Source organism: Malania oleifera, chromosome 6, assembly GCF_029873635.1.
Source record: "Malania oleifera isolate guangnan ecotype guangnan chromosome 6, ASM2987363v1, whole genome shotgun sequence".
NCBI lineage: Eukaryota > Viridiplantae > Streptophyta > Magnoliopsida > Santalales > Ximeniaceae > Malania > Malania oleifera.
In genome coordinates, this window is record NC_080422.1 from 29051307 (window position 1) to 29068123 (window position 16817).

Below are 16817 nucleotides of genomic sequence, written 5' to 3' on the forward strand. Positions count from 1 at the left end.
TTTTTTTTGAAATAAAAACTCATCAAATGGAAGTGCACAGTGTCACATGAAAATTCTCACCCCCTCCCCCCCTAAAACTAAGGTGGAACATTGCCCTCAATGTGAAAGCATAGGGGAAATAGAAAAAAAGTACATAGGGGAAGTAGAGTGTACCTGGATGGAGAAGTAATGGAAAATAAAAACTGAAACTAAGGAAAAATGTACCTGAAAATTAACTAAAAATAAAACAAGGTAAAACAAAATGAAAAGAAAGGAAAGAAAAACATCACAGTCTGTCTGGCGGAGGCTCGGGAGGAATTTCATTTGGTGGATGCAGTTTTATAAATTGAACTCCCAGGTCTTCAAATTTGAGTCATCACAATGAATCAATTTTATTACCTGCATAAAAGTTAGCCTCAAATGAGCTAATGTTATTCAAAATACCAAACAATACATGTGCATATTGACTTTCTTGTTTTAACAAGAAAGGATCTTCATTCAACATGCTTTCCAGGAAATTTACTTCTTTAAGAATCGATTTTTGAGGAAAAGTTGTCAGAACAATTACCTTTAATTCTTCAGAAGCATCAACATTAAAATTTTTACATAGTTCCTTGAAAGTTGAACTCTCACCATTCTTCTCAACTTCTTCATCTGGTGCACCAATTACCTTACCGTTGCGGTGATTTGCTTCATCATTGCAATCCTTGACATTCACTACAGTAGGTAATGACGGGTCCATGACTATTATTTGCACTTGAATATCTGGCTAGGATGATGGCTCCTTCAATTCCGAGCTCACTTCCTCTAATTCTTCTTTAGCTTCATCTATCTCAGTTGCAACTTCAGGTGTCAGGACAACTATTTGTCTATCGATGGGTATCTCAAATCGAGAAACTTCTTCTTCACTTCGCAAAGTACTAACAGCCTTCTCTACCTCAAGAGAATCCCCTGAGACATCATGTACCTGTTGATGTTGCTACTGGTATACTTGAGGATTAGACTGAGGTTGTGCCGAAAATTCCTCTTTTTCTAGGGTATTCAATGTCGTGCTCAACTCATTAATGGTACTCCGCAATTCATTCATAGTCTGAGTGTTAATCTGCATAAATTCTTGAAGTGTATTAGCCATCTGTGCTATGCCATCCTCAAAATACGTCGTTGGTGGAACAGGAGCTTCATTAGATTGAAATCTTGGAAGTACGTAGCTCTGATAGATCTGTTGTGGCTAATACTTATGCGGAGAAGCAACTGAATAATATGTCGGCTGCAAAGGAAGTGCATAAGAATGAGGAGATTGCTGAAACTATGAAAAAGATGGATCATATTGATCATTCTCCCATGAGAAATTCAGGTGATTCCTCCATCCCGAATTGTAGGTGTTCAGAATGGCTGATTTGGAGCATTGTTAACTTAATTTGTTGATTGCATCTGATTAGAACTACTCTTCTTTACTAATTCTTCTACCCTCCTTTCCAGTGCAGCAACAAGAGCCTAGAGATCATTCTCTTCTTTGACCTCATATTTACCTCCACCACCGATTGTTCTGAGAGGTTGTGCCCAATCATATCATGTATTCCATTATTTAGCACTTTCAGCTAAGTAGTCAAAGAATGACAGTGCGTGATCCGATTCCTTTCTAAAGAATTCTCCATTACATATATTCTAGACAAACTGTTTGCATTCAAAAGTAAGACTTGTATAGAAAAAATTCGCTAATCTCCAAAATTCGAACCCGTGATGTGGACAGATATTTATCAGATCCTTGAACCTCTCCTAACAAGCCTGGAAGATCTCGCCACCTTTTTGCATAAATTGATTGATCTACTCTTGCAGGTACTGGGTTCTCTAAAAAGAAAAGAATTTGTGTAAGAACTTACATTGCATATTAGTCCAACTATTAATAGAGTTAGGCCTCAATGAGTTAAACCAGATCTTCGCTTTATCCTTCAAAGAAAAAGGAAATAAGTGCAGCTTGATATACTCATCTGTTCCAATAAAGGTGGTGCAAGCCAACTCAAAGTCTGTCAAATGTTGATACGGACTCTCAAATTCTACCCCATGGAATTGGGGTATCACTGACAACACCCCAGGTTTAATCGTGAAATTTGGTGCGTCATGTGGTAAAGTAATGCAAGAAGGTGTGGTGGTGCATATAGGCTACAAAAAATCTATAAGCGTGTGTGGTGCAGGTGCAGTCATATTTATTTATTTATTTATTTTTAAAACTGTTTTTTTCATGAAGAAAATCAAAATAAAAAGGGAAAAACACTAGTTTGAAACTAAATCTTGCATTCCCCAGCAACAATGCCAACAACTTGACTCGCTCTAAAAATTAGCAGCACGAAGGCTATCCCAAGTATAAGAGTTCAGTCGTGTAATAATTAGCCCAAGGGCCAGATCGTCTCCTCAGGGAATACAGTTTAATTCCAAATTCGTGTAAAAAGATTACTAAACATGGTTCAGATTCGATTTTTGAGATTTTTGAGATGTTTGTGATCCAATTGAAACGACATAAAAACAAAACTATAAACCTAACACGCATAAAATTAATGACAAGAAACGGGAAACAAGCACAATAAAATAGATGGTGACAAAATTAACGGCGGAAAATAATTCTACGTCTAACCATTCAGACAGGGAATAAAACATACGTTTAAAATTTCAGACAAAAGCCTAGAAATGAAAATTTTATTACACAAGTGAAGCATTAAACCACAAATTCACCAATTAACTACTAACTTAAAAAGTTAAACTTAACCCAACAAATATTTAAATCCTAAAGAAAGATTCTAAAGAGAACACATCAAACTTAACAATGAATATTAATCCAAACCAAAATTAATTTCAACAATAATATTAACTAAAAAAAAACCAAACTTGATGAGAAAAATAACCCAACGAAATATTTAAATTCAACTAAAGACTTTAAGTAAAACAAAAGGAAAACAAACTAAACTTAATAATCCAAAATAACCCAACCAACTTGGAATTCCAACAATAACTTTGAATAAAAATAAAAAGACAAGCTGACTTTAATAATAATAACCCAATCAAAAAAAATTAAATATTACAATGGAGACTTTTAAATAAAACAAAAGTAACAATAAAATTAAACAATTATTGTCTTAAGAGAGAGAGAGAGAGAGAGAGAGAGAGAGAGAGAGAAGACAATCCTGGAGATGTGGAGAGAACCCCCTGCTGCACACGGCCTCTCAGGAAGAAAAGCAAGACTCCTCCTACCAAAAGAAAAAACTCTACTTTCAAACCTAAAGAAATAATAAATTAAAAAGTCCTCACTTTTTTACTTTTCAATGTCTTCAACTAATGCCCAAAAAGCAACCTTACTTGCCAAAAAATTTAAAGTAATCCTCTAAAAGAATTCTCCCAGGCACGGCTCCTCATTCGAGCACATGGTTTCCTATTTCTTCGTGGGTCTTACGTGGTCTGTTGGCCTTACAAGGTTTAATACTCCATTTTGATGCTAACAAACAAGTAGGACTTAACATGCTTCTGTTGAGCGTTGTGTTTTCTCAGGAATCCATATTGAAAGTACTCATGTAGCATGGATCAAAGTCTGAAGATCATAAGAGCATAATGATTAAAGAAAATCAATATGAGAGCTCAAAGTCTAAGTTAACGAAGAAATATCAAGAGGATTTAAAAAGATAAAAGATCAGATTATTCTGAGAGATCAGAGACTAGCAACAAAGAAAGTTCAGAGTAAAAAAGAATTTTTGAGCACTTAGGACAAGTCCTTTTAAGTACTTTAAATTTATTCAAGTATGAAGTTTTCATTTTGAAACTCATTAGACAAATAGACTTAGAGACCTTAAGATAATAACTTAGAACATGTTTTCAAAGTTAAAACAAATTTATATTCCAAGTAACAATGAGAGAGAAATCAAAAAGTGGCTAGAAAAGAAAATCATTCTATTAACAGACGATTTTCTGTTAATAGACAGACGACTGGTTAAATTAAAGGCTTAAAATTGAAACACAGAAGCATGACAGATGATTGTCAAGGCTCTGACAAACGACTGTCAATGAAAAGTGAGAAAACTGTGTAAGTTTCTCCAGACAACTGTCCAACTTATATGTTACATAAATTGAGAGTTTGATCTTGTTGTGATTGATTGTGATTGTTTCTAAGATTTACATCTTAAAAGAACTAATTCTAAAAGAACAATTTAAAAAAAAAAAAAAACCAATTCACCCCCCTCCCCTCTTGGGAAGTTATTCCTAATTTCAATTGGTATCAGAGCTTAGTTATAGTAAATCCTAACAAGAAACTATAAAAAGATCAAATGGCAAATATTGGAGTAGCACCCTTTGGTGAAGGTCAATCCTCAACTCGTCCACCAATTTTTTATGGACATAATTATACATTTTGGAAAAAGAGAATGCAAATCTATCTCCAACACATGAATTGGAAAGCATGGGAAGTAGTTATGGATGGAGACCTTATTCCCACTAAAATAGTTGATGGAAAACAGATTCCAAAAGAAAAAAGGGATATGATCGATTCAGACTATAAAATGCTTCAAATTAATTCAAGCGCTATAAATGCTTTATATTGTGCCTTAGATGCTAACGAATTTAATAGGGTCATGGCATGCAAGACGGCTAAAGAAATATGGGATAAAATAGAAGTGACATATGAAGGAACTATTGATGTTAGAGACAACAGGATAGACATGTTAACAAGCAAATATGAAGCATTCAAGATGAATTCTGATGAAACAATATCAAGTATGTACACCAGATTTACCCACATAATAAATTCCTTAAGTGCCTTAGGGAAAACTTATACTACCTACGAAATGATCAGAAAAATCCTAAGAGACCTTCCCTCAATATGGGAACCAAAGGCTACAGCTATCACTGAAGGTAGAAACTTTAGACTGCCTCTTTATATGAACTCATAGGTTCACTTCTTACCTATGAAATGACCTTAAAAGAAAGGAATAATGAACCACAGCATAAAAGATCTATTGCACTGAAAGTGTCTAGCCACAACTCTAGTGAAAAGGGAAATGAGACAAGTGACTTAGATCAAGATGAATTAGTATTCATCACCAAGAGACTAGGCAAGTTCTATACAAGAAATAAGAGATTTCCTAGGAAGTTCAATAAAAAGAAACCTAAAAAAGGAGAGACAAGTAGAAAGGAAAATAAAAGTAAGAATGAACCTCTAATATGTTATCATTGCAAGAAACCAGGGCATATCAAACCAAACTGTCCGTTGTTCAAGAAAGACAAGAAGAAAAATAGGGAAACTATGAAAGCTACGTGGGATGATTCAAGCTCTAGCGAGACAGAAAATGAGTCAAGCGGACAAGAGATGGCAAACATATGTTTCATGGCAAATGATGAAGAGATAAACTCCTACTATTCCTCTACAGAATCTCACAATGAGTCATGTGATGAGTTATGTGACAGCTCCTATAAGAAATTGCAAGCTAAGTTGTTTTCTTTGCATAAGAGATTCATAAAAATTTCCAAGATAAATATAACTTTGAAATATCAAAATAAAGAACTAGTGAAGCAACTTGAATCATTCAAAGCTATTGAAGAAGAAAAAAATTCTTGTATTAAGAAGTTGGAAGAAGAAATAAATATAGCAACTCAAGAGTTAGGCAAAACTCATAAAGATAATTTGAATAAAAAGGATCTAGAAGTAAATGAACTCAAAAAGGCAGTATAGGATAAAGAGAACTTTACCAAAGGTAAAAATAATTTAGAAAAGATGATTGGACAGCAAAGGCTACATGGAAATAAAGAAGGGATAGGTTATAATGGTAAGACAAATAAAAAGAACAAGAAATTATACATGGGATACTTTGTCAAGGAGGCCAAGCACTATGCTAGCACTTCATCAAACAACAAGCATGAGCACACCACTTGTTATATGTGTAAGATTAAAGGTCACGTAATGTTCAACTGTCTACTAAAGAGAAAATATGTTAAAATGCAAGGGGAATGGAAATTCAATAATGGAACTAACAACAAAACAAAGAAAATTAAAAGAATTTGGATTCCAAAGACTAACACAAAAAATCCTCCATTGTAGGTATGCTTTAGGACAACACTGTTAACAGATAAATGGTACTTGAACAGCGGGTGCTCAAGGCACATGACTGGTGATAAGACCAAGTTCACTGCATTAAAATGAAAGGATGGAGGATACATCACCTTCGGCGATAATGCCAAAGGTAAAATCATTGGCATCGGTAAAATTGGTAGAGAACATTCACTCATTATAGATAATGTGCTATTAGTAGAAGGATTAAAACATAACCTTTTAAGTATTAGTCAATTAAGTGATAAAGGGTTCGAAATATTCTTTAAGAAAGAAAAATGTGTTATTCAAAATCCTAAGAATAATGAAACCTTATTTATAGCTCATAGGTTAAACAATGTCTATTGAATAAATTTTGAGAACTTGGTAAATCAAAACGTAACTTGTTTGGCAGCAATGAATAAAATAAGTTGGTTATGGCATAGGAAACTAGGATATGCTAGCATGGACCTATTGTCCAAATTATCAAAGAAAAATCTTGTCAAAGGACTACCTAATACAAAATTCATAAAAGACAAGATATGTGATGCATGCCAAAAGGGAAAGCAAGTTAAAAACAAGTTTCAAAAAGAAAAAATACATATGTACAAAAAGACCCCTAGAATTGTTGCACCTAGACCTATTTGGTCCAACTAGAACCTTAAGTTTATGAGGTAAACAATATGCTTTTGTACTAGTGGATCATTATTCAAGATTCACTTGGGTATTATTCCTAGCAAACAAAGATGAAACCTGTGACATGCTTATTACATTGTGTAAGAAATTACAAAATGAAAAGGGCTATAATATAACAAACTCTAGGAGTGATCAAGGCAAGGAATTTAAAAACAAAAATATTGAAAAATTCTGTAATGAATATGGAATAAATCATAATTTTTCTGCACCTAGGACTCCACAACAAAATGGAGTTGTTGAAAGAAAAAATAGAACTCTTCAAGAAATGGCAAGAACAATGTTGAACGAAAATAATTTACCTAAATACTTTTGGGCAGAAGCTGTAAATACAGCATGCTACATTGTAAATAAGGTATCAATAAGATAAAAAATAGACAAAACACCATATGATCTTTGGAAAGGAAGAAAACTTAATATTTCCTACTTTCATGTATTCGGATGCAAATGTTTTATTCTTAATACTAAAGATGATCTAGGAAAATTTGATGCAAAATCTGATGAAGGTATCTTCCTAGGGTACTCTATAAATAGTAAAGCTTATAGGGTTTATAATAAAAGAACATTTACTATTATGGAATCAATACACATAACATTTGATGAATTAAACAATCATGACAATAAAAATGAGAATAATAAAAAAGAAGATACTCCATAAAAAGAAGAAGATCTTGAAATAAAAGAAGAAAACAATAATGATGCTCAAAATGAAAACCATATAGAAAATCTGAAGCTCCCTAAAGAATGGAGATATGATAAAAATCACCCAAAAGAACAAATTCTTGGTGAAACATCAAATGGAATAACCACTAGAGCCTCATTAAAAAATATTTGCAACCATTATGCCTTTTTATCTCAAGATGAACCCAAAAATATCGAAGAAGGCCTAAAAAAATTACTCTTGGATCATAGCTATGCAGGAGGTACTAAATCAATTTGAAAGAAGTCAAGTATGGAAACTTATACCTAAACCCAAAGACAAGTCAATCATAAGAACTAAATGGGTGTTTAGAAATAAAAGGATGAAACTAGAGTAGTTATAAGAAATAAAACTAGACTTGTAGTACGAAGTTACAATCAAGAAGAAGGCATTGATTATGAAGAATCCTTTGCCCCTGTAGCAAGAATGGAAGCTATAAGGATGCTTCTTGCCTATCTAGCCTATAAAGACTTCAAATTATACCAAATGGATGTAAAAAGTGCATTTCTAAATGGCTATATTAATGAAGAAGTTTATGTTAAACAACCTTCAGGTTTTAAAGACTCTAAAAATCCAAATCATGTTTTTAAGCTAACTAAGGCCCTATATGGATTGAAACAAGCTCCTAGAACTTAGTAAGATAAGCTAAGCAAATTTATACTTCAAAATAATTTCTCAAGAGGAAAGATAGATAACACTTTATTTATAAAGACCAAAGGTAATAATATGCTTATAGTACAAATTTATGTTGATGATATTATATTTGGAGCTACTCAAGAAGACTTGTGTAATGAATTTGTTACAATTATGTTAAGAGAGTTTGAAATGAGAATGATGGGAGAATTAAATTACTTTCTAGGTTTGCAAATCAAACAAGTTAAAAATGGAACTTTCATAAATCAAACTAAGTATATTAAAGAAATGTTAAAGAAGTTTGATATGGAAGAAAGTAAACCTATAGGAACTCCCATGAGCACTTCAACTAGTCTAGACAAGGATGAAAAAGGGAAACAAGTTCATATCAAACATTATCGAGGTATGATAAGAAGTTTTCTTTACTTAACAGCAAGTAGACCATATATAATGTTCAGTGTGTGTATGTGTGCTAGGTTCCAATCGGCTCCTAAGGAATCACATCAAACAACAGTAAAACGGATCCTTAGATATTTGCTAAGCACACTAGATTTAGGGTTATGGTATCCAAACGGAACTAATTTCGAAATGATGAGTTATTCAGACGCAGATTATGCAGGATGCAAAAGAGATAAAAAAAGCACTAGTGGGACTTACCACTTTTTAGGACACTCATTAGTTTTATGGTTTTCAAAGAAACAAAATTTCATAGCATTATCTACAGCTGAAGCATAATACATAGCAGCTGGGAGCTGCTGTGCTCAAATTTTATACATGAAGCAACAATTAAGGGATTTCAAAATTCAATATCAAACAATCCTCATAAAATGCGATAATACAAGTGCAATAAATATTTCAAAGAATCCAATATCACATTCAACAACTAAACATATTGATATACGTCATCATTTTTAAAAGATAATGTAGACAAGATAGAAATAGCTCTTGAATTTGTCAATACTCATACTCAATTAGCTGATATATTTACCAAACTATTAGCTGAGGATCAATTTGTATTTATTTGACGAGAATTAGGCATATTACATATAAGAGAAGTTAACTAAAAAGGAAGAAGTTCAGTTGGTCAGAACAGACGACTGCCAGAGCATTGACAGACGACTGGCAGGCTACTATCTGTGTAAAAGACAGTAGACAGACAACTGCCAATGAGCTAGCAGATGACTAGCAGGCTACTGTATGTGGACAAACGACTGTCCAATTAGAGACAGACGACTGTCTCGCGGCGGCTGATGTACTTTTCACTTAAAAGCATGATTTTTAAACCCTACAGACGTCTGTTCATTCGTCTTCCTTCCTTTAAACCATCTTCTCTTCTCTTTCTTCTCAGTTCTTTCTCTCCCAAGCTTCACACAACGATTATCCATCATACCCTACTCCATACATATCTAAGGTTTCAGCTTTTCAAGATGGTTCGTACCAAAACTATGGGAAAGAAGGACAAAGCTTCTTCATCTTCTTCAAAGCCTACAAGCAACAATGACATAGAAAAATTGCTGGTTTCTTCACACGCGAAATCATTGTATCAGAATCACATATCTACAATTGAACCAATGTTCTATAAGATTTTAGATGTTACTTTCTTTGAAGAAAATTTTCCTAAAATTTTAAAAATGTTCAAAGCTATAGGATGGGACAAGTTTATCCTTCATCAAGTAAAAGGGTATTACCCCGATCAGATTAAGATTTTTTATTCTAACTTGGTTAAGAAGGAAGATGGCATTTCTTCTGAGATTTATGGTCAAAGGATTACACTTACCTCACACTCATTACGGAAAATTCTTCATATCAAGCATGGAAATTTTGAGTGTACACCAGTTGAGAAGCATTGGACCATGGAACAAGGATTTTCACCACAAGAATTTCTGCCTCTTGTGATGAATGATGCACCTATGTATTTTGGACATCCTCCACCATACAAGCAGCTTAATCTTCAGGCACAAATTCTGCATAAGATCATTGCATACAATATAATTTTGAGGTCTGGATCCTATGATCATGTGTTATATTTTGATTGCTTTGTTATGTGGTGCTTACTAAAAGGGAAGAAACTAGACTTATCCAGTATTATATTGAAATGGATGGTGATGAAGCTTGAATCTCCAAGAATTGGGCTTCCATACGATGGTATTCTTTCCTTAATCTTTGCCCATTTTCAAGTCCTCTCTCCAGCTTCAAAAATAGTAAAAAGAACCCATTATCATATTTTCTCATCTACTACATTGAAACGAATGGGTTACAAAAAGTATACCAAGGGTTGGATGTTTCTGGGCAATAGACCGGCAAGACCTGCACCTGAAGAAAGGAGTCCAGCTCCTGAAGAAGCTGAAATGCCACCTTGGTTTGTTCCTTTTTATCATAATTATACTAACTTTAGTTCCAAAATGCGAAAAAACTTTACTTCTCTTCAAGATAAACTTTCAACCATTGATGACAAGTATACCTCATTAGACACTCGTATTGCTAAGATAGAGCATCATGTGATTAAAAGAAGAAGAAGAAGAAGAAGAAGAAGAAGAAGAGCTGAAGACAGTGACACTAACTCTGACATATAGACTTTTGTTGGTGTTTTTGCTATTCTGTATGTTACACATTCTGAATGTATTTTGTTTTTGTTGTAAAAAGGGGGAGTACACGTAAGCAAAGACTATAAGTCTTTATATGTATTTGTTTCTAGTTCTGAAACTCTGAACTTTTGCACTGCTTTGTTATCAGTTTGATGTATTATAAGTTCTAATGTTAATGATAACTCTGAAAACTTTGCAAGTTCTAATTTGAGTATGTTAATTGATAGGGGGAGTATTATGAGATATCACTTGAGAATAATCCTTAATCAATTGATGTTAATACATTAACACTGGTATTACATATACTCAAATTGATATTTACCCTTGATCATTATATACTCAAATTATATCTTTTGATTGATGTCAAAGGGGGAGAAGTGTTTAGCAAAATTTGAGCTTGAACTTGAGCATGATTGAATTTGAAGTGAACATGAATGATGGAATGATGTATAATGATGTATGAGCGTGATTGATAAAATTAATATTGATTCTATTAAGATAAAGCTTATTGAAAGGAGGAGTTTTTTTTTAAGGCTCACTCAAAATTTTTGCTTCTTATTTGTCATCATCAAAAAGAAAGAAATTGTTGGCCTTACAAGGTTTAATACCCCATTTTGATGCTAACAAACAAGTAAGACTTAACATGCTTTTGTTGAGTGTTGTGTTTTCTTAGGAATCCATATTAAAAGTACTCACGTAGCATGGATCAAAGTCTAAAGATCATAAGAGCATGATGATTAAAGAAAATCAACATGAGAGCTCAAAGTCTAAGTTAATGAAGAAATATCAAGAGGATTTAAAGAGATGAAAAATCAAATTATTCTGAGAGATCAGAGACTAGCAACAAAGAAAGTTCAAAGCAAAGAAGAACTTTTGAGCACTTAGGACAAGTCCTTGTAAGTACTTTAAGTTTATTCAAGTATGAAGTTTTCATTTTGAAACTCATTAGGCAAATAGACTTAGAGACCTTAAGATAATAACTTGGAATATGTTTTCAAAGTTAAAACAAATTTATATTCCAAGTAACAATGAGAGAGAAATCAAAAAGTGACTAGAAAAGAAAATCATTTAGTTGACAGACGACTGACTAAATTAAAGGCTTAAAATTGAAACACAAAAGCATGATAGACGACTATCAAGGCTCTGACAAATGACTGTCAATGAAAAGTGAGAATACTGTGTAGGTTTCACCAGACGACTATAAAACTTATATGTTACATAAATTGAGAGTTTGATCTTGTTGTGATTGATTGTGATTGTTTATAAGATTTACAACTTAGAAGAACTAATTCTAAAAGAACCATTTAAAAAAAAAAAAAAAAACCAATTCCCCCCCCCCCCCCTTTCTTGGGAAGCTATTCCTAATTTCATGGTCACATCATGGGTACACATGGGCTTTTCCTTTTAATTCAAAAGCACACGGCCTACCCTGCACTTTCAAGCCCAATTTTGACCTCTCTACTGCCTGTATCTCTCAAACTCAAAGCATGAAAGTTGTAGAGCGTTTTCTTAGCTTTCTACAGCATCTTGAATCATCTGAATCGAAGGTCGGATGAGAGAGTTATGCCCAGATTATGAAGGAGTGTCAAAACTGTTGTTGGTCTTACAATGCTTAAAATCTTGTTTTGATGATAACAAATAAGATGAATTTAACATATTTAGTTAAGTAATGATATTTCAAGAATCAAGTATGTGAATACAAAGTCAAATTCTCAAAAGGATCATTCAAAGCTTATGTTCCAAGGAAAGATGATTAAATGAAGCTTAAAGAGTCAAAGTATGGATTTAAAGATGATCTAATAAAGTTTGAAGATTATGAGAACATGGATGTTAAAGAAGACTTGCTAAAAAGCTTAAAGAATATTAAAACTTGAAGACAAGACGGAGCCAAAAAAAGACAAAGCAAGAGAACCTAAAGAAAAGCATGAAGACTTAAGAGCTTAGAATGTCAAAATGTCGTAAGAAGTCTTTATGTATGTACTTCATATTTAAATATCTTATATAAATATGATGAAAGCTCTTCTAAGGTTAATTATGGACTTAGAGACCTTATTTCAAAACCCAAAAAATGTTTTATGAGAAATCAAAGTAAGAGAGCACAAATAATTTTGAAAACTAAAATGAAAATTCTGAAGTTGGTCTGCCTAGACGATTGAGGTGTACCCTTAGAAGTCTGAAGATGCACGTTCAGACGACTAAAGTTTTTCTTCTAACTTCTGAAGAATTTCTGAAGAATTTCTTCAGAAGACCGAAGAATTAGTTCATTCTACTAAAGATTTATTTGTTGAAACACAGAACAGACAGAACACCATCAGAAGACTGAACCTTCAGTTCAGTCGTCTGAGCTGAGACTTCAGAAGTCTGAACCTACAGTTCAGTCATCTGACTCTGTGTCCAAACTATAATTTTCAGTACTTTAAGGAACATCAGAAGATTAAACCCGATAGTTCAGTCATCTGAATACTGCTAACGGTTAGAAATTTTAAATGTTTTAAATTTCAAATAAAGGTTTCTTGAGGCCCAAAATTAATGAAAATTTGGAAGACACTCCAAGTAAACTTGGGCATCACAAAATTACTTTTAGAAGCCTATAAATACATGGTTTTGCAAAACAAATTAAAACCAAGAACAAAAGAATTGAAAAATTTGTTTGTTAGCTGAAAGTTATCTTGCTACTCTCTCTTACTCAACACTTTACACAACTAAATTGCGGAATTTTTGAAGTGCTGATCCATCCTACTTCTAAGTTCTGAGTTGCTAATTCTTATCTAGAATAAACTCGGTGATAAATTCTCTTGTGTTTCATTGTATTTCATATTGATATTTAATATTGAAGTACATTGTGATTGAATTTGTACTAATCTTCTCTCTGTGAGAGTGTCATTGTACGCAGCTATCGTTTCTTGTTTCTTGACGATTCTAGGTTGTTGAATCGTTGACCGAGTATGGGGTATTACTTGGAGAGACGTTGCTCTAGCCTATTGAAGGAGTGATCGAGTGTGCGGTATCACTTGGAGAGGCGTTGCTCTAGCCTACTTAAGGAGTGTTTGAGCATGGGGTATCGCTTGTAACAGGTTTGTTCCGCCCGAAAAGAAACCGCATAGTGGAATCCTTTGGTGGTATTGGCCAAAGGCGAGGACGTAGGCTGGGGATAAGCCAAAACTCGTAAAAAACATGGTGTCACTCTCTTACCTAATTCTTTTTAATTTCCTGCAAATATCAACTGCGTAGATGATTTAAATTTCCTAATCATAAAAACTACGTGGATTAAATTTTAAATAAACTAAAAATTAATTTGTTTTTGGAACTTTCGGAAACCGAAAGAAAGTACGTTGGTTGATCAATATTTATTGCGGAAACCATAAGGGAGTAACTAAAAATTAATTTGTTTTTGGAACTTTCGGAAACAGAAAGAAAGTATGTTGGTTGATCAATATTTATTACGGAAACCATAAGGGAGTACGTTAATTGGTCAACACCCAAAACCTATTAACTGAAAGTTTATTTGAAATCTAAATTTTGGGAAGAGAGTGGATGTTATATTGCTTATCATCTTGAAAGACAAATTTCATTCTCTACAGGGCTTGAATCAAATCCATATATACAGGGCTACAAAAGCTTAAACTTGTATAAGAGCTGGTTTTCATATCTTGATTGAATATTTTGTGATTGATTACGTTGAGTTATTAAAGTGCTGAATCTTGAAAGCATTGCTGGAATCAATCTAACTTGTATATTTTGTTTTGATCATTTTGGTTGTATTGAATTGCTGGAAGAATATCTGAAAATCTACAAAGTATTCAATTTATCATACTTACACTTATTTATAAAGGTTCATAACTTAATTAATTCTCCGTTGAACTTGTGATTATAAACCAATTTTGATTGTGTTGTGTTGAAGTATTGGTTTGTGGATTGATTGTCCAAATAAGGTTTGGTTGTGTGATTGCTAGATTAACAAGACGTTAAGAATTCAAGAAAAGAATTAAAAGAAATTTTAATAATCCAATTCCCCCCCCCCTCTCGGGACAACTCATTAACTTTCAATTGTCCATAATCGTCCAATTAGTTTCGTTTTGAGCTCAACGCCTTCATTTGCATCATTTTATTCTTTATCCTCCATGAACCCCACATACACGGCTCTTTCAATGAAAAGCTATGGCCCTCACATACACGGTTCACTTTGCATGCATGGCCCGATTTCTCTCACGCATGACCCGTGTACATTTTAATTTCAACTTTAATGTCCAAAATCATCCTACAATAATAAGATACCAAACATCCATAAATTATCGAATAAAAATCCAAATATAATAAATTGAACTCACTGTTAAAATATTGAACATAATTTGGCATTTAATTAAAATTATAATCTTTAATGCACAAATTTACACATCTAATTACCCAACTTTGACGCGTAATCACAACTTTCCACAATTTGAACTTGGGAAACGTTTTTGACTTGTGTCATATGAGTACACCCAGACCTTTTGTGAGTAATCCTCAATAAAACTCACGAAGTACATACGTCCACCCCGTGATGTTATCCTTACCGGTCCCTAAACATCCGTATGAATATAGTTAAGAATTCCCTCTGACTTGTATGTGGATGTTTTGAACTACACCCTATCTGTTTTCCAAGCACACAATACCTGCAGAAATTCAACTTGCATGTTTTGACACCCTTCAAGAGATTTCTCTTATGATGTTCCATCATCCCACGCTCACTCATATGCCCTAACCGCATATGCCACAAGATAGTTCTATCTTACTCAAACTCCGCAACTACAGCTCCAACTACAACTATGATACCTAGCAGTGTATTGATACTTTCTAATAATTTTTGCCCCTTCATCACAGTTAAGACACATCTACTCACCTTCATTACCCCACTTGCAAACTCGTAACTAAACTCATTATAGTTTAAAGTGTCCAATGAAATCAAATTCTTCCATAATTTCTGTATATGCCTAGTATCACATAACATTCTCACAACACCATCAAACATTTTAATTATGATATTCCTTATTCCGATAATTTTGTATAAAGCATCATTTCCCATCAGAATAGAACCAGAATTTACCAACCTATAAGTAGTCAACCAATCTTTATTGGGTGTCATGTGATAGAAGCACGCCAAATCTAAGATCGAAGAATCCATGAGACGATTAGAGCCGGATGATACAGAAAGCATATCCTCGTCACTGCTCTATGAGTCTCCTTCTTCCACTGCATTCACAGATTTTGATGAACCCTCTTTATTTTCTGCATTCCCCTTCTTCCTCTCTGGACAATCTGGTTTTATGTGCCCTTTTTTCCCGCATTTAAAACACCTTATGTCCTTCCTCTCCTTGGAATTGGACCGAGACTTATTGTTACTCAGTCCACTCCCAAACTTGCTTTTCCCACATTCTTGGTTATCCTTCACCACAAGCTCTTCACCTTGTGAATTCTCATCACTGGCTTTCTTCCTCTGATGAAAACCCAAAAGAGCACTTGTGATCTCCTCCAATTCGAGAGTTTCCTCTCCCCATATTAGAGTCATAACCAAATTTTCATACATAGGGGACGCACGTAGGGAATTCAGCAGCATCAACGCCTTGTCTTCATGTTCAAACTTCACATTAACTTGCTTCAGATCACTAATGATCTTATTGAACACGTTGATGTGTTGGTTCAGATCTGAACCATCTAACATCTTAAGCTCACACAGTTTATGCTTAAGATATAACTTGTTCGTCAATGACTTGGACATATAACGACTCTCAAGTTTCAGCCAAACTGTCACCAACGATTCCTCATCCATGACGTGATACATCATGTCATCAGCTAGACAAAGCCTAATAGTTGCCACAAACTTCACTTCCAATTCCTTCCAACTCATGTTGTCCATGTCTTCTGGTTGCCTTCCGTATAATGCCTTCACCATACCCTACTGTACTAACAAATCCTTAACCCTCCTTTGCCATAGTTCGAAATTTCTCGATCCATCAAACTTGACAATGTCGAACTTTGCAGAAAAAAATCCCAACTATTGTAATTTATTGCTCTTATACCAAATTTGTTGTGCAAATTAATGCGCAGCAAAAACTCTAGATCGTGTAATGCAGCAACTAACAATGAACAATATGAAAACAGAATTACGCAAATTATAAGGAAAGTAAAT

At 33.8% G+C, this 16817-nt stretch overlaps 1 protein-coding gene and 1 non-coding gene across 2 annotated transcripts; one reads left to right on the forward strand and one right to left on the reverse strand.

Annotated features, from left to right (window-relative positions):
- Window positions 1-748: 748 nt before the first annotated feature.
- LOC131158530 (uncharacterized) lies at window positions 749-16580 on the reverse strand. The gene is made up of 4 exons (XM_058113400.1): window positions 16281-16580; window positions 15985-16124; window positions 15531-15558; window positions 749-946 (listed from the first exon to the last, which is right to left on the reverse strand). Exons 1-4 carry the CDS (start codon window positions 16578-16580, stop codon window positions 749-751), a joined length of 666 nt encoding a protein of 221 aa, XP_057969383.1.
- On the forward strand, window positions 1712-1817 carry LOC131159046 (small nucleolar RNA R71). Its single transcript, XR_009137661.1, has one exon. It is a non-coding gene; the product is annotated as a small nucleolar RNA R71 (small nucleolar RNA).
- Window positions 16581-16817: the final 237 nt, after the last annotated feature.